This window comes from Cupressus sempervirens, chromosome 6 (genome assembly GCF_028749045.1).
Source record: "Cupressus sempervirens isolate cs-2001-9-10 chromosome 6, ASM2874904v1, whole genome shotgun sequence".
NCBI lineage: Eukaryota > Viridiplantae > Streptophyta > Pinopsida > Cupressales > Cupressaceae > Cupressus > Cupressus sempervirens.
The window spans coordinates 278,786,272-278,812,549 of NC_143123.1; the positions used below are offsets into that span (position 1 = coordinate 278,786,272).

At 35.5% G+C, this 26,278-nt stretch overlaps 1 protein-coding gene across 2 annotated transcripts in view; it reads right to left on the bottom strand.

Moving 5' to 3' along the window:
• Positions 1 to 24,013, bottom strand: part of LOC149552309 (Vacuolar protein sorting 55 (VPS55) family protein) — a 49,488-nt gene extending 25,475 nt beyond the window's left edge. Inside the window, exon 1 of one of the 2 annotated variants that reach the window (XM_089787831.1) lies at positions 23,689 to 24,013. In XM_089787831.1, coding sequence (XP_089643957.1) covers positions 23,689 to 23,707 — 19 coding nt within the window. In that variant the 5' untranslated portion in view covers positions 23,708 to 24,013. The remainder of the gene's footprint in view (positions 1 to 23,688) is intronic. The other variant, XM_089787830.1, reaches the window with a different exon arrangement.
• Between the last annotated feature and the right edge of the window lie 2,265 nt (positions 24,014 to 26,278).

Genomic DNA, 26,278 nt, shown 5'->3' on the forward strand with positions numbered 1-26,278 from the left:
GAATTCTTTATTGTATATGCATGATGTATGTCATGATATAGGGGTTTTGATTAGTCCATCCATACATGCATCTTGCTTTATTTTTTCCTCTCTTTTTTGGGGAGGGTTTTTCCCATGAGGTTTTCTCTCTTTCTCCACTTTATGAGAGATTGCATTGCATATCTTTTGTAGTTTCCATTTGTACTCGGGTACCTAACATGGCCTAATAGTCAGACCCATCATGCATTGTCATCTAGCTTTTGTGAGCTTAAGTGCATTCCCCTAAATTACACTTAAGGGGTGGTGTTGGTGTAATTAAATATTACAAATTACACTTTACTTAGGATAATGCATTTTCATATTAGTTGTCATGTAGACACCTTGGAGTTAGTATTCTATTTGAGCACATGTTGTCTCACACCTCTATTTGTGTGATACACCTTTTGTATTCTTATCCTCTCATTGGTGCAGATACTTTCATGATCATTGGAGGATAATCCAGGTTTAGTGGACATGTGCTTAGTTGTGTTTATTACTTGCATAACTGTTAGTCATCTTGCATTGTATAATGGATAATCAGATATAATACATGTTGATGTGCCTAAATATATAGGCAATGCAAAATGACTATAAGAGTTGTGCAAGTAATAAACACAAAAACTAAGCACATGTCCACTAAACGTGGATTATCCTCCATTGTTCACGAAAGTATGTACACCAATGAGAGGATAAGAATACAAAGGTGTATTACTTAAGGGGGGGTGTTGGTGTAGTTAAATATTACAAATTACACTTTACTTAGGATAATGCATTTTCATATTAGTTGTCATGTAGACACCTTGGAGTTAGTACTCTATTTGAGCACATGTTGTCTCACACTTCTATTTGTGTCATACACCTTTGTATTCTTATCCTCTCATTGGTGCACATACTTTCATGAACAATGGAGGATAATCCAGGTTTAGTGGACATGTGCTTAGTTGTTGTGTTTATTACTTGCATAACTCTTAGTCATCTTGCATTGCATAATGGATAATCAGATATAATACATGTTGATGTGCCTAAATATATGGATAATCAGATATAATACATGTTGATGTGCCTAAATATATAGGCAATGCAAGATGACTACGAGTTGTGCAAGTGATAAACACAAAAATTAAGCACATGTCCACTAAACGTGGATTATCCTCCATTGTTCATGAAAGTATGTGCACCAATGAGAGGATAAGAATACAAAGGTGTATCACACAAATAGAGGTGTGAGACAACATGTGCTCAAATAGAGTACTAACTCCTCGGTGTCTCTATGACATCTTAATAAGAAATGCATTATCCTAAGTAAACTTAAATTACTAATTACACCAACACTAACAATAACCAAGAATAAGCCTCTTCATCTCATCCTGAAATTCTCTCAACTATATAGAGTCTTTATTAAACGACAGACTGAAAAGAATGAAGTCTTTCAGACTGTGAACAAATGAAACATCAGTGCTGATGAAGATAACAGTTACAAATAGAAAAATCACCCAAGTGAAGAAGACGGCTCCTGCAGCTACCAATCATCAACACTTAGACCCCATCAGAAGTCATTTTGAGGACATATTTCTAATATCCATTGTGACAAGAGATGCTTCTACTGTCCTTGTTTCAAAATAGAGGTATAGGAGACACAGGTTTTAGGGGATATATCCTTGTTTAACCCTGCACATAGACCCAACATCTTGGTCCCATTCTTGGAAACTGTATTCTAAAATAAACTAGATTGTCTATCAATGTTGACGAGTGCAAGGATCAGCCAGTTGAAGTCTACAATTGGAAGTTATGTATATTTTGGGTATAGTAAAGCTATCATTATTTGGTAAATTTAAGTGTTATTATAACAATTCCTACACAAGTCCGATGTTGATATTATTGTATTATTGTTAATGCCTTGCTTCACTCATGCTATTATTAGCATGTTGTTGTAAAAGCCAATGAAATTATTAGAAGGTAAATTATAATTTATCAATTGTAGGTGTGCAGTTTAGTTTTTTGACTTATATACTAATAGGAACTCATGATGATGAGAGCCTGTTATTGTGTTTGGGGAAGAGGCAAAGCATAGCATCTTGCTGTTAATTTTTCCTTGCTGATGAGCAAATATCTTTGCATGTTGTCAACCTACTTACAAATAGAAGTTTCACTTCTTCCATTAAACCATAACATAGAATTTGCATTAAGGCAATCCTCTCAGAGGTAACGACTACATCACAAAAGAGAAATCTGAAGAGGATATTGTGGACTGTTGTATTGGAAGCCTTGGGGTCCAAATTTGTTTATTAAATCGTGAGCAGCAATTTTGGAAGCTCAAAGCAGCATTTGTCATGAGTCTCTGTTATTTAAGGAAAAAAATTGTTACAAACAAAAGCTCGCCTTCACATGCTTTCTGATCGAGTGGACCACAGATGAATGCAGAGATGAGCATGAGGAGGTGTTCCAAGTGGAGCATGAGAAGTGTTACAAGTGGGGCATGTAAAGCAGTGGTGGCACTGCACACCAGCTGTAACATTTATACTTTGGACAAGACTTTTATTTTTTATTTTGTTGAAGCTGTAGTTTCATAGTATTCGTTTAAAAATTGAAATACTAGAAACTTTTTAAAATTATTAAATATATACCTTACGTTTTAACAGTACCTAGGGAAAGTTAATTTTGCAGAAACTGAATGGGATGGATAGGTTTTTGCATGAAAATTGCCAATTTGTCCATATGTCCATATTAGATAGCCCGAGCCAACAGTGGTTGAAAGGTTGGTCTACAAGTTTATAGTTTTCCAAATAATTGTTTTCATGGCCTAGGATGTTTGATTTTGTAATTAGCATGAGCAGTATTCAAAATCTTCAGTTACCTGAGTCATAAAAATTCAAGGAAGAATTAAAGATTAAGGTATCATAAGATCCTGACCATCAGTGAGTAAAAGAGACTCGATCACAAGATTCTAGAAAAAAGTGCTGGCATGATGATGCAATTCGGAAGATTGCTGGTATTAGATTGAATGGAGAATCATTACAGTGTTGTCATTGCTAGCAACATAGTGCTCTACAGATGATGGATCAGCCATACCAGTAAAGAAATTGATCAGACAGACAGATTTATGAAGTGTTCAGTGTACTAGTGAAAAGATAGTCAGATGCAGTATTTTCAATGCACAGTAATGTGATTTATGTTTCAAAGTGTGTGGTTGATAGGGAAGCTTCATCAGAGATATATCTACCTAATTCCAGAGTTTCATTTACTGGAGTGAAGTATAAAAGAAGATTTGATGTGTTAAACCAGCCACAACCAGAAGAACAGAGTAATTATGTTGAATCAGTAATCTGACAAGGTCAAAGTCAAAGGATGGATAAGTTACCTATTAAATTGTGTTGGATCAATATCAAGAAACAAATTTCAATGCATTGGCACTTGCTCATGAAATTTGAATTGCTTGTGGAGCCATCTCATGGTAAACCACTTTAGAGTTTTTCCACCGCCTTAAAACAAGTATAAAAGAAGACGAAAGAACGAATCGTGGTGACTTTTGTTGTGTTGTAGTGAATTGTGGTGATAGTGCAGAAGTGCAGAAGCGTGTTAAAAGCATTTCAAAGCAGAGCATTTGATCAGAGATACATTAGATCTGTCATGCAGTGAGTGCAAATATCAGATCACCTTAACATGTTGATTCTAACAAATTTGAAACCAAAATTCCCCAACAAGGTCAATCCTAACAGGGTGAGCAGGATCCTAAACTACAAATCCTCTAACAAGGTGACTCACAAAAGGAATTTGAAATCCCTTAACCGGGCACATCCTAACTGTTAATGCATAGGATCTCTGATAGAAATAATATAATTCTCAGACTGTTTATATTTCAGATTTGTACTTGATCTTGTTTGTGTGCAGCAGGTCTGCAACCTTGGTTGGTCTTCAATGCTCCAATAATCTTTATATTGAATGTCAAGTACTGATTAAGTGGTATTTGATAATCTGCAATATATATGACTGTTGATCCTGGGACTCCAAGTATGACTGTTATTGATATTGCCTTGTCTACCGATGAGAGTTAACATTTATATAAAGTAAAGAGTCATGTCCCCGTAGGGGCATGACTCTACGTGGCACGTGGTCATGACCGTTGGTAATCATAACCAAATGGTGATTTGATCCAAACTAATCATGCCCAATAATGAGACTGATAAGACATGCTCGGGATTAATTAGAGCAACACTTTAACATATATCGAAGGCAATACAATTTGGAGCCCAATCCCTAATCAGTGATAATATAGATGTCTCAATATCAATACAACCCGATATGAATCGGTGACAGTAACAAGTGAAGCCCGATCTGAATCATAAACATGTAACACTTATATATATATAATCGCATGTGTGTGTGTGTGTGTATCATTTTATTTAGAGCATAATGTATTGAACAAGATTCAGATGCTTAGTATTACTTTGACTGATGCTAAACTTCAACACTCCCTCTTTAGCAAGGGAGAAGTAATAATGAAATCAGATATTAGAATATCTACACATAACACATTATTTAACATTACCACTCTAAAAATAGAGACTCGTCAAATAATTTAAGTCACCATGCTATGAACACTATCATAGCATATATTATGATCTCTAATTCTCCGAAACAATATCTAGAGTAATCATAATGCATTTGTTATTCATGACTTCTAGCATGTCCGGAACAAACTGTCATAATAACAAGCCTATCATTTGCAAGATTGTCACCTTACAAAGAATACCTTCTGAATATATATGTCCAGAAAGATCGTCACCTTTCATTACATATCTGATGCAACTAAACAACCGTAGAAGCATAAACACACATATAAATTGAAACTTATGTTCAATATTAAAAAATTACAATTTGATCAAGTTTACCTCTGAAATATTGTTTGCTCATCAATCTTGATATACCATATACCATATCTCTGATTCAAAAACTGAATTTATAGATAACTAATTTATTTAAGTACAACATTGCATATGCCACTTATGCATTCGAACTTTGGCAATGTATCACTCTCAAACTGATTCCTCACCATGGGATTCTTGTTCCATTTTATCTCTTTGTTCAACAACTTAAAATGCAAAATTTCCATCCTTCTCATACTTAATTTATGCTAGGGCTGCTTGAATTTTCTCCCGTTCTGGACAGAAGTTATGAGTGTGACTGAATTTGTCACATTTGAAGCATTGTACTCTGGACCAATCTCTTTTCTTGTATGATTTGTTGAATTCCTTGATGTCTTGATGAATTCCCTTTCTTTTTCCCTTATTATTGGTACTAGCTTAAAAAGCTTGAAATTCTCCCTCTTGATTTGAAGTGATTACTCTCGTAATTTATCTTGACTCTTCTTGAGTGCATTCATTTTTGAGTAGTTCAAACTTAGGAAGATTTGGTCGAGAACTTAGTCCACAAATAAATGTCTCCCAAGATAGTGGTAATCCTTTTAAGGCTATAATGCTAAGTTCTTTGTCATCTACTTCATTTCCAATGGTCGCAAGTTGATCTTTCAATTCTGAGATTCTTAGGAAATAGGACGTAACAATTTCTCCATTATTCATCTTGACATATAGTAGATCTTTCTTCAATGTTAGCAATCTGCTTGTGTTATTAATTTTGAAAGTATTCTTTATAATGGAGAACATCTCAAAAGCAGTTTTAAGACTCAATATAGAAGGAAGAATATGATCCTTCACCGAGTCTATAATAATTTTCCATGTTGTTTTATCTGGTCCATTTTCAGGAATAAATTTGTTTGATTCTATGTACTCTTCTAATTCCATTTCTCTTAGTACTATCATGACTCGAATTTTCCATAACGAAAAGTTTGATGTTCCCTCAAGTCTATCCTCTAATCTTACATGATTAACCATTTTGATTTAGAGAATAAAAAATTCTAATCTTGATATCTGAGATTTTAGTTTTAATTCTAAATAATAGAATTTCTTATCAGGATGGCTTTGATACCATGTTAATGCATAGGATCTCTGATACAAATAATATAGTTCTCACTGTTTATATTTCAGTTTTGTACTTACTTGATCTTGTTTATGTGCAGCAGGTCTGCAACTTTGGTTGGTCTTCAATGCTCCAATAATCTTTATATTAATGTCAAGTACTGATTAAGTGGTATTTGATAATCTGCAATATATATGATTGTTGATCCTGGGACTGCAAGTATGACTGTTGATCCTAGGACTGCAAGTATGACTGTTATTGATATTGCCTTGTCCACTGATCAGAGTTAACATTTATATAAAGTAAAGAGTCATGTCCCCGTAGGGGCATGACCGTTGGTAATCATAACCAAACAGTGATTTGATCCAAACTAATCATGCCCGATAATGGGCCCAATAAGACATGCTCGGGATTAATTAGAACAACACTTTAACATATACCAAAGGCAATACAATTTGGAGCCCGATCCCTAATCGGTGATAATACAGATGTCTCAATATCAACACAACCCGATATGAATTGGTGACAATAACAAGTGAAGCCCAATCTGAATCATAAACATGTAACACTTATATATGTATATCTATATATATACATATGCATATAATCATATGTGTGTGTGTGTGTGTGTGTATCATTTTATTTACAGCATCATGTATTGAACCAGATTCAGATGCTCAATATTACTTTGACTGATGCTAAACTTCAACACTAACAGGTCTTTCTAATAGCTCTCAACCAGATATGCCCTTAACCAGGTGGATGTAATTGATCCTAATAGAGAAATTTTATTACTGCAGTAGTGAGATTTGTGGGTACTAATTCCCACCGTGGTTTTTCCCTCTAACCAAAAGATTCCACTTGAAAAATATTGTTGTTATCTTGTCACATTGTGAATGCTTTATTTTCTTTGTGGTTAAGCTTTAATTTTCATTGCATGTTTAGTACTGTGAGAGATAATTGTAAAGGGTTTTAGATTTGTGCTTATGCTGATTCGCCCCTGCCCCCCCTCAGTGCCATCTAGCATTAACGAAAAGAACATAGAATAAAAGATGATCTTGAAGACTGAGAAATGAGATAAAAAGTTTTTTAAATGATTCAGTGCATCAAGAATCAGAAGTTGTTTGTTTGTTGATACCCAAGTACCAAAAGTATGAATGTCATTGTAGCATATGTATTATATAAAATTCTCAAAAAAATATCAGGCATCAGAAACCAAATGCCCATATAATGAAAACATCTTTTGTTTTCCACAAGTTACAGTAAGGAGGATCTAAGTTAGTTACTATCTTTTTCATTTGAAGGCCCTCAATGATCTAGTGGCAACAATTAAAAAGTCAATAGATGATTGGATATGGTTGCTTTGGTAATACACTATTTGCCATCATTGTTTGATTATTTTGTTGGAAGCCTACACCTGATTGCGAAGACATAAGATCTTGATTTTAAGTTATCAACAATATTTTACAAAAGGAACTGAGAGAGGAACAACTAAAAGCAACGATTTAGAACACCACAAAGTGCACAACCAATGATGCCACTACTTCACCAGGTGAATCTTCAAAAGGCGCCAATTCATCACAGAGTTTCAAGTGAAAATGTCAACAGGTCAGGACACTTCAAGAAAGACGGACAAAAACAACAATGAGACCTTACAAGTGGTCAAATGAGGTCATGTCATGTAATTCTGCTATGTTGGAACAAATGAGGAGCAAGTAACTATGCATTTGCGACATCACAAACACTGTACATGTCATTGTAGTAGGAATTTGCTTATTCACATTATAGTTGGACTCTCTTGTTAGAGGATGTGGGGGATGAGTTGATTGAATAATATTAACTATACATCTAAGAATAATATGTCCCTGACATGAACAAAAACATATTGTCTATTAGTGAGATTAATAAAAACCCTCGCCTTTGCATGAATTTTTGAGGAAACAAATGTATCATAGCTATTCTTCAAAATAACAAAGTGATTGTTCCAGGAACCAGTGAAAACAGATTGTATAAACTGGCTGGTCCCAAAATTGCAAAAGCACATACACTAGCGGAAATTTTAAGTACCAGTGTACTTTGTCATAGAGGTATGATCACCTCAATTATCAATATTTGATTGTACTTAAAAAGATGGATATGGTGAATGGACTTCCATCCATTCATGAAAGTCAAAAGTTGTCTACACTGTTAGATGAGCAAAAAATGTCTACATCCCAGCAATACTAATAAGGCATAGAAAACCAAAGAGGTTTCTGGTACATGTTGATGTGGATGATCTTATTACAAAACCTACAATGATTAATTTAGAGAATTAGTTGCTAATGAATCACTTTTGTGGAAAATAGTGTATAAATTCTCTAAATGCCAAGTTAAATCTTTTGCATGAAAAGCTTTAGAAACAAACAAATAAACAAATCCTAAATTAAACCTACAATGTTTAAATTAGAGAATTAGTTGCTATTAACAAATCACTTTTGTGGAAAATAGTGGATTAATTTTCAAAATGCCAAGTTAAATCTTTTTTATAACTCCATAGAATGAAAAGCTTTAGAAACAAACAAATAAACAAATACTAAAATTTTGGTTTGATAATGGAGGAAAGTTTATTTCAAAGCAGTTCAAGGAATTCTGAAAAAAGGAAGGTATGAATAGGTAGTATACAACTTTATACACTTGACAATAAAATTGTTTGGGGAAAGGAGTATTAGAATAGTTCTCACAATGGCAAGGTTCATTGTCCATAGCCAAAATGTGCCACATAAGCACCGAGAGATTGTTGAACAAATCAATGAATAACCTTAACATAATTCCCTGCAGAAAACCACTTCCAAGGAATCTCTGTCAGGTGAGAACATTTTGCAGGTAATTTTCAAGCTTTCAACTAGGATATTTTTGCACATCTCTATGGAGAAAAGAGGTGTTTGGAATGCAATAGGAAAAATGTATATGTTGGTTGTGTTGGCCATAATAAGGAATCCAAAGCATGTAGACTACTAGATGTCTCTACAAAGAAATTTGTGGTTGGTAGAGATGGCATAGGTGAGCAAACACCATTTTTTATCAGTCAATAGTAAAACCAAGATGTTAGTGTATAGGTAATTGCTCTTGGTTTTAAAACAAGTTATACTGTTGAAGCCAAATAGCAAAAATTAGAAGGGTCATATACCAAGGGGGATTTGATGGAAAAAAGAGTAAGCATCCTCAATTTTCACAGCAAATAAAGAATCTAGTGGAGAAGAAAGTGATTTTTAAACTCCACAATAACATCAAAAGGGCCAACAAAAAGAGAACAAAGTGATACTAGACCACAATGAAATATGTTCCGCAAGATTAATTGCCAAGGACAATGGAAGGTTGGTCTATGCACTAAACAACACAATATGTGCAAGGTCGTGAACGAAGCCATAAATTTTGTTTTCTCACAAGTATTTAAACCTAGCACATTGAAGAACCCAACTTTTAAAAAAAATTGAACCCACTTTTTTTCAAAATCAATGTTGGTGAAGTAGCATTCCATAGTTTCTATTTCCATGATATTGCCATCACTAGAAGCAGTGTCAATTTAATTCAACATGTGAAATTGTTCATTTTTTAAATTGAAAAATCTAAAGCCTACTCTAATATGAGTTTTCGCAATTTGATTATACAATATTTGTATCACAAACTAAGCATGCCAAAGCTATTACAAGAAGATTCAAAATGATTATGTTATCCAACATCTACAACAACAAAAAGTGGGATAAAGCTTGCAACTAACACTGATTCACCTTTGGTCAATGAATCAATGTATCAGCAGTTGATAGGTGATTTGATTTATCTTACATCTACCCAGCCAAACATATGCTTTGCAGTAAGTTTTCTTTTTTGATTCATGTTTAAGCTTCAAAGGAACATTGGCATGTTGCAAAATGAGCCCTTTGATGTCAAAGAGTGCCTTGACTTTAGTATTTTGATTGGGTGGGATCAGTTGATACAAGGAAATCTACTACTTACCTGGATGTCTTAATTATCTTGAATTGCATAACAAAACTGCAATGCCAAAATGCAATTTCTTATTCTTGACATATCAATCATGCCATTTTTTATTGGTCTAGCTCACTATGTAACTTGACTCCATTGTACCAATAGACGATGTCCCTTGTCCAACTGCATTAGATTGTAAATCCATAATCCAAGTGATGCTTCATCACTTAGCTTTGTTTCATGTCACTCACAAGCTTGGTACTACATACTCTACAAGTACAATCACTTTTGTCGATAAACAAGGTTGAATTTTTCTAATTTTCAGTTGTTTAATATTTGTCTGATAAGCCCACAAGAAAACAGGTACTTTTGTCCCAGGCTGTTCTTCCTACTTTGCAAATCTTTGTTAAAACCTATACCAAGATCTTGTCAAATGTTTTACCTATTTCATTCACCTATCAGTGATAGAAAGCACTCTTTTGATTCTAACTTTACTTACCATTGCAAAATGTCCATACTTCAACAAATAAACTGAAAAAACCACGTAAAGGTCAACCCTATTTTGAAATCCCAGTACCCCTAAATCCATATCAAAGAGGCATGAATCTGCTAGCTTGGTCATCTTCATAATGGAGCTTCCATATGTCCCTTGTAATGAGTTGCTCTAGGTTTACTATTAACAATTTCAGGAGCAACAATGCATTACATAGCTCTCTGGCAGCTCAACAGTTGCTACTTAATAATCTTCTTGGCATTCATGAACTGTGTCACAATTGCATTGGTAATTCTGCCCCTAATGGTTTTGCCTCCTAGGCTGTCCCTCTTTTGTATTGGCTTTGTGTTCCCAGCCTGGACAAAATGTGGCTTAATGGTCATACCACGTATGTAGCACCATGCACAAGGAGCTTTCTTGGAGGAAGACTGTATGGTATCACTCCTAGAAGTTATCTTGTTACCTTGCTTTTTTGTGTCTTTCCTATTGCCTTTTCACCATTTTTTTAGATTGACTTTCACCACTGCCCCCACCTTTTCCATTTTTTTTGAGTTTCTAGGATCTGCTGCAAATGTATTAATACTGCCATGATGTTTGGTATGTGTTTTCCAAATGGCAGCGACCTTATATATATATATATAAGAAAGTGAGTAAAGAATAGGCATGTCCCTTCATGGGACATGTCTATTCATTAACATAATTACAATCTTATAATTAATTTTTTATATATATATGCTACAATTTATCCAAGTGAAGCTACAAAACATCAACACTCACTCTTAGCTAGGGAGGATAAACACAGGAAATGTATTACACCATTGGTAATATTAGGTATGGCAAAAAACGTGTCTTTGATCAGATGATATCTATCATTTCGATATCACAGTTGATATTACGAGTATTGGCCTCCCAAAATATCAAAGATATTCACCAAGTACTCAAAAGGTTTTGATATCACATCTGAAATCAAGAGTATTGACCTCCCAAAATATCGACATCTGATATTCACCAAATACTCAAATAGTGTGTGATATCACATTTGACATCACAAGTATTGGTCTCCCAGAATATCATAAGATATTCACCAATTACTCAAAATAAGGTTTGATATCACATATGATATCAAGGGTATTGGCCTCCCATAATATCAAAGGTATTCACCAATTACTCTTTGAGTAATGGCCTCCTAGAATGTTGAGATGCTAGACATTCACCATATACTCAATTTGTTTGATCTCATAATACAAGTTATTGTAAGATCGTCACCTTTTAATAACTTCTACAAATACAAGTGACATCATTTGGAAGTCGTCGCTTCCTCATGATATATACAGGGGGTAGGCCCATTAAAATCACATAAGAGGCATATTCATGAATCATTGTCCTCTTGTCTGCTAGAATTTATTGATCATAGAGAATTGTCACAACATGATTTACTCCCTCTTAATCAATATGATTGAGATTACCGAAGGTTGACTAAATCATATCATCTATCTACTCCCTCTCTTTCAAGGTTGCCTCAAATATTAGTCTCCCTCTCAATCTCCTTTTTTTTCCTGTAATAACATTCTCGGAGGAAAAGATCAAGGTACATTACAGTTATAAAAAATAAAATAAGAATAATATAGATAATTGTCTAATTGAAATATAATATATTCACATAATGAATCTCTATATATTTCGTAAATATTATCAAATTAAATATAATCTTAAATCAAATAAGAATGTCAATTAGACTGTTAGTAATTTTACTCATGCATATCACTAACAACATTATGATTGTGATGATTCATATTATAATTCTCAATATATATATATGTATATATATATATATATATATATATATATATATATATATTCAATAATCTACAATCATAAAAAATGATTTCACATTTATAAAAAATGAGACTTTGTAATGCTTTAATTATATATAATATTTAAAAGAACGTATATATAAACAATTAATATCATTCTAAATATATATAACATATTATATTTGCAAAATTTGGCATACTTCCTAATTCACGTGTAAGTTTCATCATGCTTACGTTGATGGACCCATGTCTTCACCTGACGGCTTTTCCAATCATTAGGATTCTTCCAATCATGTAAAAATTTTGAGGGTCATGGTTATTTAGTTCAAACCCTTTGCTTATGCGAGTCTTGACTTTTAGGTCTCTAGCCTGGGGGAATATTACATGGCTTTAAGAATCATCAACTTGTACTTGCAATGAGTTCCACGTTCCAAAAGCCTCTAGCTGCATCATGATGGTTTCCCATGGTTTAGAAATGCTATGTACGTGAGAAAATGATGAAATGGGTATTCTGCACCATTTGTTTTATACAATCTCCAACTCATATCTTGTCAAGAATCAATAAGGCAGAATCCAAACCCCATGTTTGTGAGAATTCGTTGACTCTATTCTGCAAAGAATTATAAAGTGTTTGAAGGCTAACACCACAGGAAGAACTACAATGGCAAACTGTTTGTCATAATAACTCATGAGTAAATCACCTCTTGGAATGCAATGATTGTAGAGCACCCACACAATCGGCATGACAAAAATGTTCACGTGGAAATGTTGATGGTAAAACAAATTTGGTGTGTGAGATGATGCCACACCTGTCGCATCCTCCCCACCCATACTATATTGGAGGTTGTATAAAAGATTGCGAATCTCATTGAAAATAGTAGTATTACTTCTGTCATGACAGGGATAGAGGTCTATGTTAGTACTTGAGTATGGTGCAAGCACTGCCTTCGTGTGGTTACTATGACAAGGGCGAGATAGGAATTGCGGCGCTGGTTAAAGGCATTGAGACTCATTTGGGTAGCAAGGAGGAGGAAGAGGCCCGCTCCAAGGCCTCCAGCCAAGGAAGTGATGCTTCCCTTTATCATGAATCCCACCAGTCCTCTGATCACAACCAAGGCTTCATAGAGGAATGTAAAGCAAAAGTCATGCACCCTCTGGCACTCGTTCCTTGAATTCATTTGCCTCTTCCCACACTTAATCCATTTATATTTGTGACATCCTCCTTTACTGCAGCTGACACAACAAAGTCAAAAGCTTCTTTCGTTCATTGTATCAAATTAAATTTCACAACTTCTTGTCTTGAATCTTCAGACATATTGTTTCCTTTTTTACTTTCAATTGTTGCTTTTCTTTATTTCCTTACATTCGCAGTTTGGCTCTGATACCATGTTGAGTTTCTAGAATCTGCTGCAAATGTATTAACACTGCCATGATATTTGGTATGTGTTTTCCAAATGGCAGCAACCTCTTATATATATAAGAAAGTGAGTAAAGAATAGACTGGGACATGTCTATTCATTAACATAATTACAATCTTATAATTAATTATATATATATATATATAGATGCTACAATTTATTCGAGTGAAGCTACAAAACATCAACAATTTTAAAGGTGATAGAACTACTACTTAAAATTTAAAACCTTTAAGGAGCATTTTTTATATTTTCCCTGCAGAATATTCTGCTTGTACATACACTCTTTTCAGGGAACTAGAGTTTGTAGTTACACACTTGCTTAATACCTTACTTAAACTTTATACATAGACTCTTTCTTAAAGGACGGCTGTATGTTAATGACTCCCAAAAATTATCTGGTTATCTTGCTTGTTTAGTGTGTATTTCCTGTTGCCTTTTCACCCTTTTTCTTAGACTTCCTCTCACCATTGTCCTCACTTTTCTATTGAAAAGGTGAAAGAGCCACTTCTTAACAATTTAAAACCTGAAGGGAACTATTTTAATATTTTCCCAGTGGATTCTTCTCGTTGTCCATAAACTCTTTCCGTTTGAAGCTAGTGTCTGTAGCTATACTCTTGCTTAAAATCTTACCTGAACTTGATATTTAAACTCAAGCCCATGGACATCAATCCATTCGTGATAGAGGATTGAGACTTAAAATGCATTTCCTAATGTCATATCTCTTGTCCCACTGGAAAATGTCTCATAAAGAACATTATTTTTGCCAAAAACTGGGTCACTAGCGTACCGCCTTATTTCAGATTTTGGAACTCTATCCTCTTGTCAATTAATTATTGTGGAAGGCAATGCTTCCAAAATAGAAAATGAACCATATCCACATGGTATTCGTATATGTCAATCCTAATTCTATTTTTTCATCCATCAAACAAACCAAAGCCTCACAATGAACTGAAAAATTTGCAATGCAACTTTGGACTTGTCCTCGTAACTTCAGAGTTCTAAGTATTTGTCTATATCTATGAACCATTCCTCTTCTTCATCAACAAGTATAATTCCATTCTACTTCAGAGAAGCAACCTTTATCAGATCCTAGGCCAATCCTTTAAAGATCTTGGCCCATTTTCTGGCTGCTCTTTCCTCCTCTTACAAAATTCGGATTTCCTGGCTGAAATGATTCAAGATTTATTGCCAGAACCAGTTTCAAGCGGCATTCTTCAAAAAGGGTCCTAAGGAATAGTTTTCCTATTCTAGCTCCATTTCCTCAAATTTCCCCAGCCTAACCTTGCATCTCATTAATTTGTCATGTTGTTTCATAAGCACTGACGTGCTGGCATACAATGTTCATGGTTGGTCATTGACGAGAGTGCTCTCTTGACTCACATGGGAAGGCTCTGATCTTACAAAGCCAAGAACACTCCCAAGATCTTAGTTAGATATATTTCTTCTTCCTCATGTCATCCAATCTCAGTTATTACATTTGGTATGAGAATCATACATACAACATAGACCTAGGCCCAACATTTCAACTGACAACTCTTGGCAACCAGTTGCTAAACCCTGTAATGAGAGCCCTCATGTCTTACTGCTATGCCTAAAAATCATTGCTAAAGATTCAAGAGAGATAGCCAAGTTGAACATGATGTGAATGAGTTGGTTGTCAATGGAGGAGTAATATCAGTGGCAAATTGGCCTGGTGTGAGGTTGCTCCCTTAAAAATCGCTTAATTGGATATTCAACATTTCACTTATATTGCAAGGATGCATCTGCTCTATTATACTTTTATGCTGCCATTATGTCCATGCATTGTCTTAATTTGAAAAATATTGAAGTTATATTGTTCATTCATTATAGCTATCTAACAAGATTCGCCTCTGTAGGCCCTGGTATAGCATTAATACAGTTCTGATATAGATACAGATCTGGGACAACCCTGGGTTGGCTTAGGGCCGGCCCAGAATCCCAAATGAGGGCTCCCATTCAATGAATATCTGCAAATATTGAATATTTGGAAACACCAGCTCATGTCAACACCAATTTTTTAGACGGGGAGACATAAGTATTTCAAAATCAAAAAAGCTTAAATGTATGAAACCGGATTACAGTCTGCTGGGCAGAATATTAATATTCTTTAAATGGCCAAATCCAAACAATGTCTAGCTATACTATTTATGCACTTCCAAGAGATGCAACCAATTGATGTTAAAGAGGGTAGTTAGAGGTGTGTATATTTCTGAAATAAACTCGATGAATTTCATTTGCATTGTGAGAATTTTTTCTTGCATTGTCAAACAGCTCCAGGGGAGGAAGGTCGGAAATCACCATGTAATAACAGCAGAAAACAGAAGTCTCACAGTAACAAAAATACCTATATAATTGCAGAAGGCTCTTCTTTGATTTGTATGATAGAGCAGATACCCCCAATTCACTTTCAATGATCATCATTATGTTGAAATATGTGACCAAGCTTTGGGGCTACTTGCCATGAAGATTATGATGAAAAAATTGCCACTTATGTGGCTGTCTCCTGTGGAAAAATTGACAGTCCTCAGACTTGTCTCAAAATTATTGTGAGAGATGTATCAAAGAGAGTAAATCTGATGCGAAAAATAAAAGTTGTCTGGATTACAGATTTGGCATGGAAATAGTTTTTTGAATTCTTGGGTAATTTATCCTGAAAAAGTGAATGTTCATCATTAAATGCAAAAGAAAACTTTAGATGATAATGTGCAGTATCATAATCTTCTCAACCTCACAAATCCTTCCTTCATTTCTTTCACCACCCAAGAGCCTCCGGAACCATCTTCACCATTTCTAACCTTATTCATTGTTCACTTTGTTAGCAAGAGACTTCCATTCTATATTTATATTCAAGGTTGCCAAGAGACTGATACTCGAACTGGCACAAGAGACTGGTGTGTCTATTTTTCTAAAATAGGAAACAGTATACTTGGAGATTTCAATTTTTTAAAATCTATTTTTCTAATAATTTATAGAAAATATCAAGACACTGAACTTTCAACACCAAAAATACTTTCGTAGGATTCTGCCCAAATACTCAATCAGCAAAAAAAAACATTCAAGAGAAAAAGGAAGAATCAAACAGCTAACAACAATCAAGATCTTATGATCAAAGGGGCAAAGAATTTATCAAATTATCAAGAACCAAAACTTCCATCAAAAGAAAAGGAAACTTCATAGGAATCAATCTAAGTCAACAAAGTGTATGAGAAAATTAAAGGCAAAAAGCCAAACCAACAAGCTGAAAGTTTCATCACTGCAAATCCTTTTGCTATTCTGTGTGTGTGTGTGTGTGCGCACGCGTGCGCGTGCGTGCATGCGAAAAACATTCAAGAGAAAAAGGAAGAATCAAACAACCAACAACAATCAAAATCTTATGATCAAAGGGGCAAAGAATTTATCAAATTATCAAGAACCCAAACTTCCATCAAAAGAAAAGGAAACTTCATAGGAATCAATCTAATTCAACAAAGTGTATGAGACAATTAAAGGCAAAAAGCCAAACCAACAAGCTGAAAGTTTCAACACTGCAAATCCTTTTGCTATTCTGTGTGTGTGTGTGTGTGTGTTTGTCTATGTGTGTGTGTGCGCATGCGTGTGTCTGTGCGTGTGTGTGTGTGTGAAAATATGTACATATAGTATATATAAGTATATATATGAGACTATCAATATAGAAATACTCACAAGCGTGTGCGTGCGCGTGCGCGTGCGTGTGCACGTACGCGCGCGCGCGCGTGTGTGTGTGTGGAAATATGTACATATAGTATATATATGAGACTATCAATATAGAAATACTCACAAGAATGAAGAAACAAATGTATTGTAATAGAAAATTCCTGATTCTCAGGAATCTAGTAAAATTCAGCCCCATTGTGTATACCACAAAGTCTGCACAAGGGAATTAGAAGAACTGCAACAATTATATACAAAATATGAATATGTTGAATTTTGCATCAAACTGCAAATAGACAAATGGCAAATACTTGTGATCTTGTCTCCTTGTATTGGCTCTTAACCTGCATTGGCTCGTGTTTTCCCTTCCATAGTGTGGTTTATTTTCTAGCTTCCCAGCACATTTTACTTCTAATTTTTAAGATTTTTTTGTTTTGCTATGTGGGTGACAACACCTTTTGTGAAGGAGACAGAAAGAATGTTCAGGAGACTGCAATTGAAGATCTTCTACAATTGGAGATGTTTAAGGCAAGATCTCTAGTACTGGACAGGCATCTCGGTAGCACGCATGTCTCTGCACAACAGACTTTTTTTCATTTAGCAAAGAAAGTCAACTTACAGGGTTGCTTGGGCCAAAACCTGAGCATAAGGAAGGCAAGAACCACTTTGAACTTGTGTCTGTCCAGCAGGACATCTGTTCTACTTCTACCAACCTCAGACATTTTCTTACTGTAAAATACAATTAATATCTTCTGGAGACGATGGATCACTGGACAACATGTTTATGTTTATTCTTGATATTATTCTTTAGTTGCTTCTTCTTTTCTTTTAAAATCATTAAAGCTGTTGATGGCTAGTGGTTGAATCTAATGTTTAGAAAATCTGATTTTACTAATGAGCTCAGTGTAGAGTTTTAGTTGTAAGTATAAGACAATCAATGCACACGTGCGCAGTTTTCAATTAGTAGGTAGGCTTTAAACAACGAATGATTCAGTCTCCAAATGTACACTACGATCTGTCGCATTCTGTATCTGTACTGATGAAGTTGAATTGCACAAAAACAGCTGGGTGGTAAACCCCATGGTGGTCAATATGAACGAGGGTATCTAGTGAAGACAACTGGCCATGCTCTTAATAATGCATACTATGTTCAAGGGCACATACAGTTGCTAAGGTACTTCACTTTCTCTAAATAAAAGGTTTTAACTGTATAAATATTGAAGGTGATTCTAAAACTAAAATAAAAGGATATTATAAGTATGTCAAATTGAATGTAATTAGAAACTTCATATGTTTAGTAAACAGATGTACTTCACCTATTCATGGATTAAGTGGCAACAAAAACAAGGAAAGAAATAATGGCATTAAATAAACCAGTACATGTAAAGAATTCTAATCTCCTGCAGATGGGTGTGCCAATAAATCTTTGATGGGCTGCAAAAGGAAACCCTGGTATAGGAGGAGAGTTTGTGATTAGAAACTTGAATAAGGGTTTTAAGTATGGGGGTTCTTTCTTCTTTAGTTATGGCACAGATAATGAAGCAGAATTGGAAGTTACAATAGCTGGTTTAGGAAAAGCTTCCTCTCTCAAGATATCTGGCCTGATAGCTGAAGGCAATTCCTTCCTAGTGATCAATGTGATAAAGAAAAGAATGAGCCCAAGCTGGAAAATGAATCAGTATGTTGAAAAGGTTAAACTCTTAAAATGATATTTAAAATTTTGATATAATAAGGTACACACATTGCAAATGTCACCTTAACTCAGTTAATGATTGCCTAGCCAACAAGGGTGTTAATTAGACCCCAATAAAGGTCATTTATAGTTATAAGGTAAAAGCATTGAACAATCTAGAAGCATTGTAGCACTTAGGTACCCCTTGTTAGAGAAAAAGGTTAATTTAATTTCATTAATTAAATTACCTTTTCTCTCAAGATTTTGCTTTATGCGTTTTTTTGCTTTATCTATTTAAATAGCTTTTACCTTTTAAGTTACCCTTTGTAACTTATTAGGTTACCCTTTTCGGGTTTCGATCTCTTTTTATAAGGATTGATCTCTTTGTAATTCTTTAACTTTTCTTTACCTGAATATGCAATTTGTGTGTTTTCAGAGCAAACCCTTGTCTCTTATTGTCTTTTTCTTCTCTATGACAGGGTTTCTACATGCAGGAATTCGAGGGCTCCGTGGATTTGATTTGCATATTTGTTCAAATCCTTCATGGTATCAAAGCCAGATCTATTGTAGCTTGTTCGGTATTTGGGGGAAAAAAGAGAACAAGAGTTTGATAGATCAAATTTGGAGTTTTTTGGGTATTTCTTACGAAAATAGGGGGGTCACTGATTTTCGGAGCAATTTGAGGCCAAACGAACTTCACGAATGGATCCAGAAGGCGTCAAAACCCTGTTTCCATATAAAGTTTGTCCATTTTGGACAACATTGGAGGTATTTGAGGGCTTCGTGAATTTGATTTGCATATTTGCTCAAATCTTTCATGGTATCAGGCCAAATTTGTTGTAGCTTGTTCAATATTTGGAAAAAAAGAGAGAACGAGGGTTTGATGGATCAGATTTGGAGTTTGTTGGGTATTTCCTATGAAAATAGGGGGTCACTAATTTTTGGAGCAGTTTGAAGCCAACCGAACTTCACGGATGGATCCAAAAGACGTCAAAACCCCTATTTCCATATAAAGTTTGTCCATTTTGGACAACGTTGATCCGAGAGGCAAAAAAAAATTACCCAGAAGGTCATACAGCCTCTTGCACGTAGTTTGAGGCAATTTTTTCTTAAAAGAATTAAAAAAATTTAAAAACGGCCCACAAAGCCGTTTTCTAGCCCGTGGAACCATTTTCCGGTATGCAGAGCTAGATTTTGGGCCACAGCACCAGATTTCGGCCGCAGCACCAACTTTTGCTGTTTTTCAATGTCGGCATTGGTTTCCTTTATTTCCCGACACCGGTTCTTCCACGGCCATTGGAAGTCCGCCCACCGCTGCCGACTTTCCCCACCACTTCGATCTACCACCTCCGACCCACCCACCACTCCGGCCCGCCACCTCCACCAACCGCTCAGCTCCAACGCCGCCACCTGCAACCACTACTCCGCCGCCTCCGGCCACCTCTACACACTGCCCACGTGGCTCTTCTGGCACCTAGCACATGTCAGGTGCCACGTCATTTTTTTTTGGACCCACTACCACATGACAATTTTTTTCACTGCGACGACTGGCTGGCCGTCATTTTTAAGACAGTAAATGCTAACATCAACATGACATCAACATTGCATGAGCACTCTTGCATGCCCTTCAAGTCCTTTTTTGCCCTACTATTGGTTTTTTTGTCATAATTTGAGCATACGGAGGTCTTTTTTCAATCTGAAAGAAGCGTCGAAAAGCCGGTTCTAAGAGGAAGATAGTGGTGCAGGAGTCTCTTGGTTTTGATGCAGTTTGGTTGTCTTTTTGGGCAGTCAAAGCCGGATGTTTAGTTTTACACTCTAGAGGGCATATCTTAGGTGTCCCATCTCTGTTTTTCAAAAACGTTATATTTTTGGAGAGTTGGTTCCATCCTCTTTTCAAAAATGCTATAATTTCTTCCAAATTCTACTCCATGCTCTTTCTATCATGTTTTTTGTTTTATTGCATTATGGTGGATATCTTGGGTGTTTCAAGTCCGGGGATCATTTTCATGGCATGGGATCTCTTCTTTTGGTTTGTACTATCTGTTGTATCAGCTCTTTGTCTTTTCTGATCATTGTTGATATCATTTGTATGCATTCTTGCAAACGCACTGCGATAAAGTGTCATATTGCATCTGTATTTTCGTTTCAGTTGTTTGCCTTTGTTTGCCTTCTAATTCGAGTAGTGTCATCTAAGGACACTCATGCAGATTATTGTATTCTTGGGATTCAATATGTCTTGTGCCCTATTGTACATGCACTACTATGATAACGTACCAGATTATTGTATTCTTGGGATTCAATATGTCTTGTGCCCTATTGTACATGCACTACTATGATAACGTACCATGGGGGGATTGATGTTTGTCTTTGTTTGCCATCTTCCTTTGTCCAGTGAGTGTCCCTTTCGTGACATTAGCCTTATGACGTGTCTAAGATTGATCACCTCAGTACACACTTATGTACTCTTTCGTGCATCTTGATTGTGATTCCTTGATGTGCAGTTCTTTTTGGCCCACTTTCCCAGTTGCCTGTCACCTCACCCTTGTCTACATTAGGAAGGGTTCTTTTGTTGTTTCTCGTGCTTCCTTGGTTTGATTGATCAGCTCTTCAAGCTTTGGTGTTTCATGACATTTGTATTTTCGAGTTCAATTGTTTGCCTTTGTTTGCCTCCTAATTCGATGTTGCTTACAGTCTTCTCTACCTAGTCAGGTTCTATTTCAGAGGAAGTTTTACAGATCAGCAGTTTCTTTTTGACAAAGTTTGCAGCTTCTACATGCTTCAGTGGTTTTCTTCAGATTCCTCTTATTCCTATCTTTTGGAACAATTCCTCTAGTTGGAGGCTTCTACAGTCCTTCACTAGGCTTTCAGCTATCTCTTTTTGAAGTAGAGTTTTTCCCACTGAGTTTTCTCTATTTCTCCGTTTCATAGAGATTTTGTTGTGATTGGGTACCTCATCAGGCCTTATTGTCAAGACCCAAGTTTGCTTTTAGCATTTCATTGTAGTTTCCTTGCTCTTTCTGCATTGTTTGTAATTGTATTGTTGCTCATCTTAGGGGGGTGTTAGAGAAAAAGGTTAATTTAATTTCATTAATTAAATTACCTTTTCTCTCTTCTTAAGATTTCACTTTATGCCTTTTTTGCTATGGACAGCTAACCATAAGAGCTTTGATATGGGGTGTGATTGGCTTAGGGTCATATCTTAAACAGGTGGCATTGTAATTTCACTTGTTAAGAACCAGCTGCTTTAGCGTTGCTGTTTATAAAAGTAGGCTTGCAAAACTCTGATGTGAGGGCATCACTCCAAAGCTACAAATTGAAGGGATGTTATCTCCATATTGCACAATATCTCCTGAATGCTACTGTTAGAATACAGCTTCTCCAGTTCCTTCTACCAGATTAATTTCTAATAATGGCAGTTCAATACATGATTGGGGGCAGGACAGAATTGGAAGCCATCACAGTAGAGGGTGTACAGTCAGCTTTGCCTCATTATCAGCAGTCAGATGCAGAAAATGTAATTGAAGAGCTGCAAAACAAGATAAGGATCCTGCATGCTTATTGTGGAGATGCTAAAATTTTAGCTGGCTTGCATGTTCATCACCATTGAGGACATCTAGAAATTAGATGTGATTACATCATGCCATTTTCTCTAGCCCTTCCATCCACAGATCAAGATGCCGGAGGGAGACATGTTATAGTGTGTGTTTCACATCTCTGACAGGGAATTGAAGGGGAAGGTCAGTCAATGAATTGAGCCTTGAGTAGAGAAGGTAGTCAACACTGGGCATGCCTCGCCAGATGGAACAGAGCAAATAGGGGTAGTATAGTGTTTCAAGAATTAGGTTTGCTATTCTATTTGTGCCACCCACCAGGCGTATGTGTTGCTGCAATATGGTTTCTATGTCTGAATAAGTGTGTTGTCCAGGATTTCAAGAGGTCTGCTGCTAAGGGAATTTTGAACGTCTTTATTTAATCTTTCTAGATTGTGTCTACTCTTCGAAGTAGATTCTAATAGTTGTATCTATGTGATTAAAGGAAATATGTAATCATTTTTATATCAAAGGTGGTGGACCCTGTAGAACCCCCAGTGTTATACTTAACCAAAAAAAAATTTAAAAACTATGCACTTAAAATCATAAGCATCTATGCGTGCTATTGACAAAAACTTATAAAATACATATGATGGATTGATCTGCACAGCCTTTGTGTAACAAAATCTTTTCTTAAACAATTGCACGGCGTTTAAATACAAAAACAATATCCAAAACAAATGACGGATGTGTTGGATAAGAGTAAAGTAACAAAATAATCCTGACAAGATCTGCAAGAAAGAACATTACAACCAATACAAGCAAAGGAATTATTCGCGTTAAAGCCCAGAAAAATTGTTTTATTGAATAAATTTACGAAAAATTCACGCTACAAATATAACTGCGACCAAACATCAAAGCCAGAACACAAACAAAATTTTAAAAAAAAAAAAACCAAGGAAAGTTGCGTTTCTAAAATTCATCATAGAAATAGGTCATATGTGATAAGCGATTACAGTTACACTTTCAGTACTCAATGTAAAAAATGGCAATTGAAAGCCCTTTGCAAGTTCCAAGCACTGGGAAAAGTCAATTCACAAAGAAAATAACCGTTTACCTTCAATTGTCATTGCCATTCTCCAAACCAGTGCGTAACACTCTAGCAATTGTATATCATGTATACATCTGCGTCTGCCTTCGCCTCTGCCCCAACGCTTTTCTGCTAATGGAATCCGCTTCGTGTAATAATGTGATTAAACTCCTCCGTTCTCAATAGTGAAAAGACTCGGAGATCATACCAAATTTAGCTTCCACGCAACAATTTCACTTCTGGTAGAATCTCTGGTATTTTACTTTTGTACACCTCCACGCTTTTCTTATTAGTTGGAACTCCGCACTTTATAGACCTCCACAAGTTTCTTATTAAACTATTCATTTAGGTTAAGTTATGGTGCTCTGTGGGCATAAGTTCTATTTTTAAAGGAAGTGGGTGGTTTTATGAGCAAATTTTTATTTTTCTATAAGATTGTTTGGAATCTTCTATAGCAAAATTTTATTTTTCTATCAATCAATGAGAAGGGTTTTCCTAAAAATTGGACCACTTGTGTACTGATCTCCCTACACAAAAGTGGAGACATAAACAACCCTTCAAATTATTGGACCATTATAATTAACCCGCTTCTTGACAAGCTATTTGGTAGCATGGTAGAATGGAAAATAAATAAATCAATAGAAATAAAAAAGAGCAAAAGGGCAAGCAGGTTTTAGACCGAAACATTCCACTATAGATTATAGGGTTGCTTTAAGATACTTGGTTAAAAAAATATGGAACACTTAGGAGGCTGAGCATTTTGTTATTTTGTAGACTTTAAAAAAGTGTTTGATAGGAGCCACATAACAAACTATGGGACATGATGGAAGACTTGGAAATCCCTAAGGAGCTTAAGACTGCAGTTTATAGATTATATGAGCATGTCAAGGCTAAAATCAAAACAGTGGATGGATTGTTTGAGTGTTTTGGCAACGACATTGGGGTCAAACAAGAGTGCTTGTTATCTCCAACCCGATTTGGGCTCTACATTGATAAGTTAGAAGAATGGTTAAACAAGGTTAGTGGTGAGGGAGTGCAATTGGCTAACTATGTAATAACATTACTTTTATACATGCGAACGATCTTGTCATAATCACTAAGTCAACCAATGGTTTGAGAAAACACTTGAAGGAATTAGAAAGTATTTGCTTGGAGGTGGGAATGCAAATGAACGCTAGTAAAACCAAATTTATGATCTTTATCATTAAAGAGAAATCGGAGGTCCTCAAACATGTTTCTCTCTGAGGGTAATCCTTTAGAGTTAGTGAACGAATACAAGTATTTAGGAATTGACTTTCAAAACAAGCTCAACTAGGAAATGTGCAAATCAAAAAGGGTCCAAGGTGAATGGAGGGCATTTTATTCTCTGCATAATAAGTGCAGGAATGTAGAATTATGGGACTAGAAGACCAAGAAAACGCTCTTTGGTCTACTTTTCACCCTGGTGATCTTGTATGGGTGCAAAATTTGGGGCAGCAGTATGTCAAATCATAAATGGAGACAGGTTGAAAGAATTCAAAAGCACTTTATTATCAGCAGCCTCAAAATCAAAAACTACGATGTCTTATGAGATTCTATTGCAGAGGTTGGTTCATTCCCGTTGGAGACCTTCACTTTGGTCCAGGTGATAAGTTACTTAAAGAAAACTCAAAATATGGAAAGTCATCGTTGGCCCAAGTTAGTTATGGAGGAAAAGCTTGATAGCAGAAAGATAACGTGGATGAAGAAAAATAAAAAATAGATGAAAAAGTGAGATGTCAACATCCATGTGTGCCCAAGTAGTAATGAAGAAATAAAAAAGTACGTGCATGAGAATTTTTGCAATATCATGTGGACTAGACAAAATGGGAGTAAAAAAATACTTATTATATCAAGGAATTTAATCCAACTACTAGTCGTGAGGAAAAAGCATATATTGGGGCTACTATTAAATGGAAAGCAAAAATACTCATTGCCCAACTTAGAACTAGCTCTCATCATTTAAGGTGTGAAACAAGTAGATGGTAGGTGCCTAAAGAAGAATGAGACGACATGACATGCTTATTATGTGATAGGGAGGAGGTGGAAACGAAGCATCACTTTGTTATGTAGTGTCCAATGTACAGGGACATTAGAGCTAGGTATACATAGATTTTAGAAAGCAGCAACCTAAACTACCCATTTGAAGAAGAGTAGTTGGGCAAAACGAAAAACATGATTATTAAAATCTATCAGTGTAGAAAGGAGTTAATCAACAAGTTACAGCCTAATTAAGTTCTTTTACCCCTTTCTGGTGACATGTGTTGATTATGGGTCCCATAGATTGTTATGGTTTCATGGATGTTATTAAAATCTTTCATTCATTCATTCTCCTAAAAAATAGAAGCTCCTACTTTCTAGCAAGTGAGTGAAAAACGGTTGGGGGTGGAAATAGCCCCACCAACTTAGGAATGTCTTTTGCCACTTGTCAAACATTTGAATTTTAGAATTTTAGTTAAAAAATAAATTTAGAGGGAAATTAATTTTACAACTTATTTTTAATGTCACATTCCTTAAATTTTGGAACTAAAAATTTCAACTTGAATATACTGCACAAGTCATGGGACCGCTAGCTTTAAAAAAAATCCTAAAAATAGCA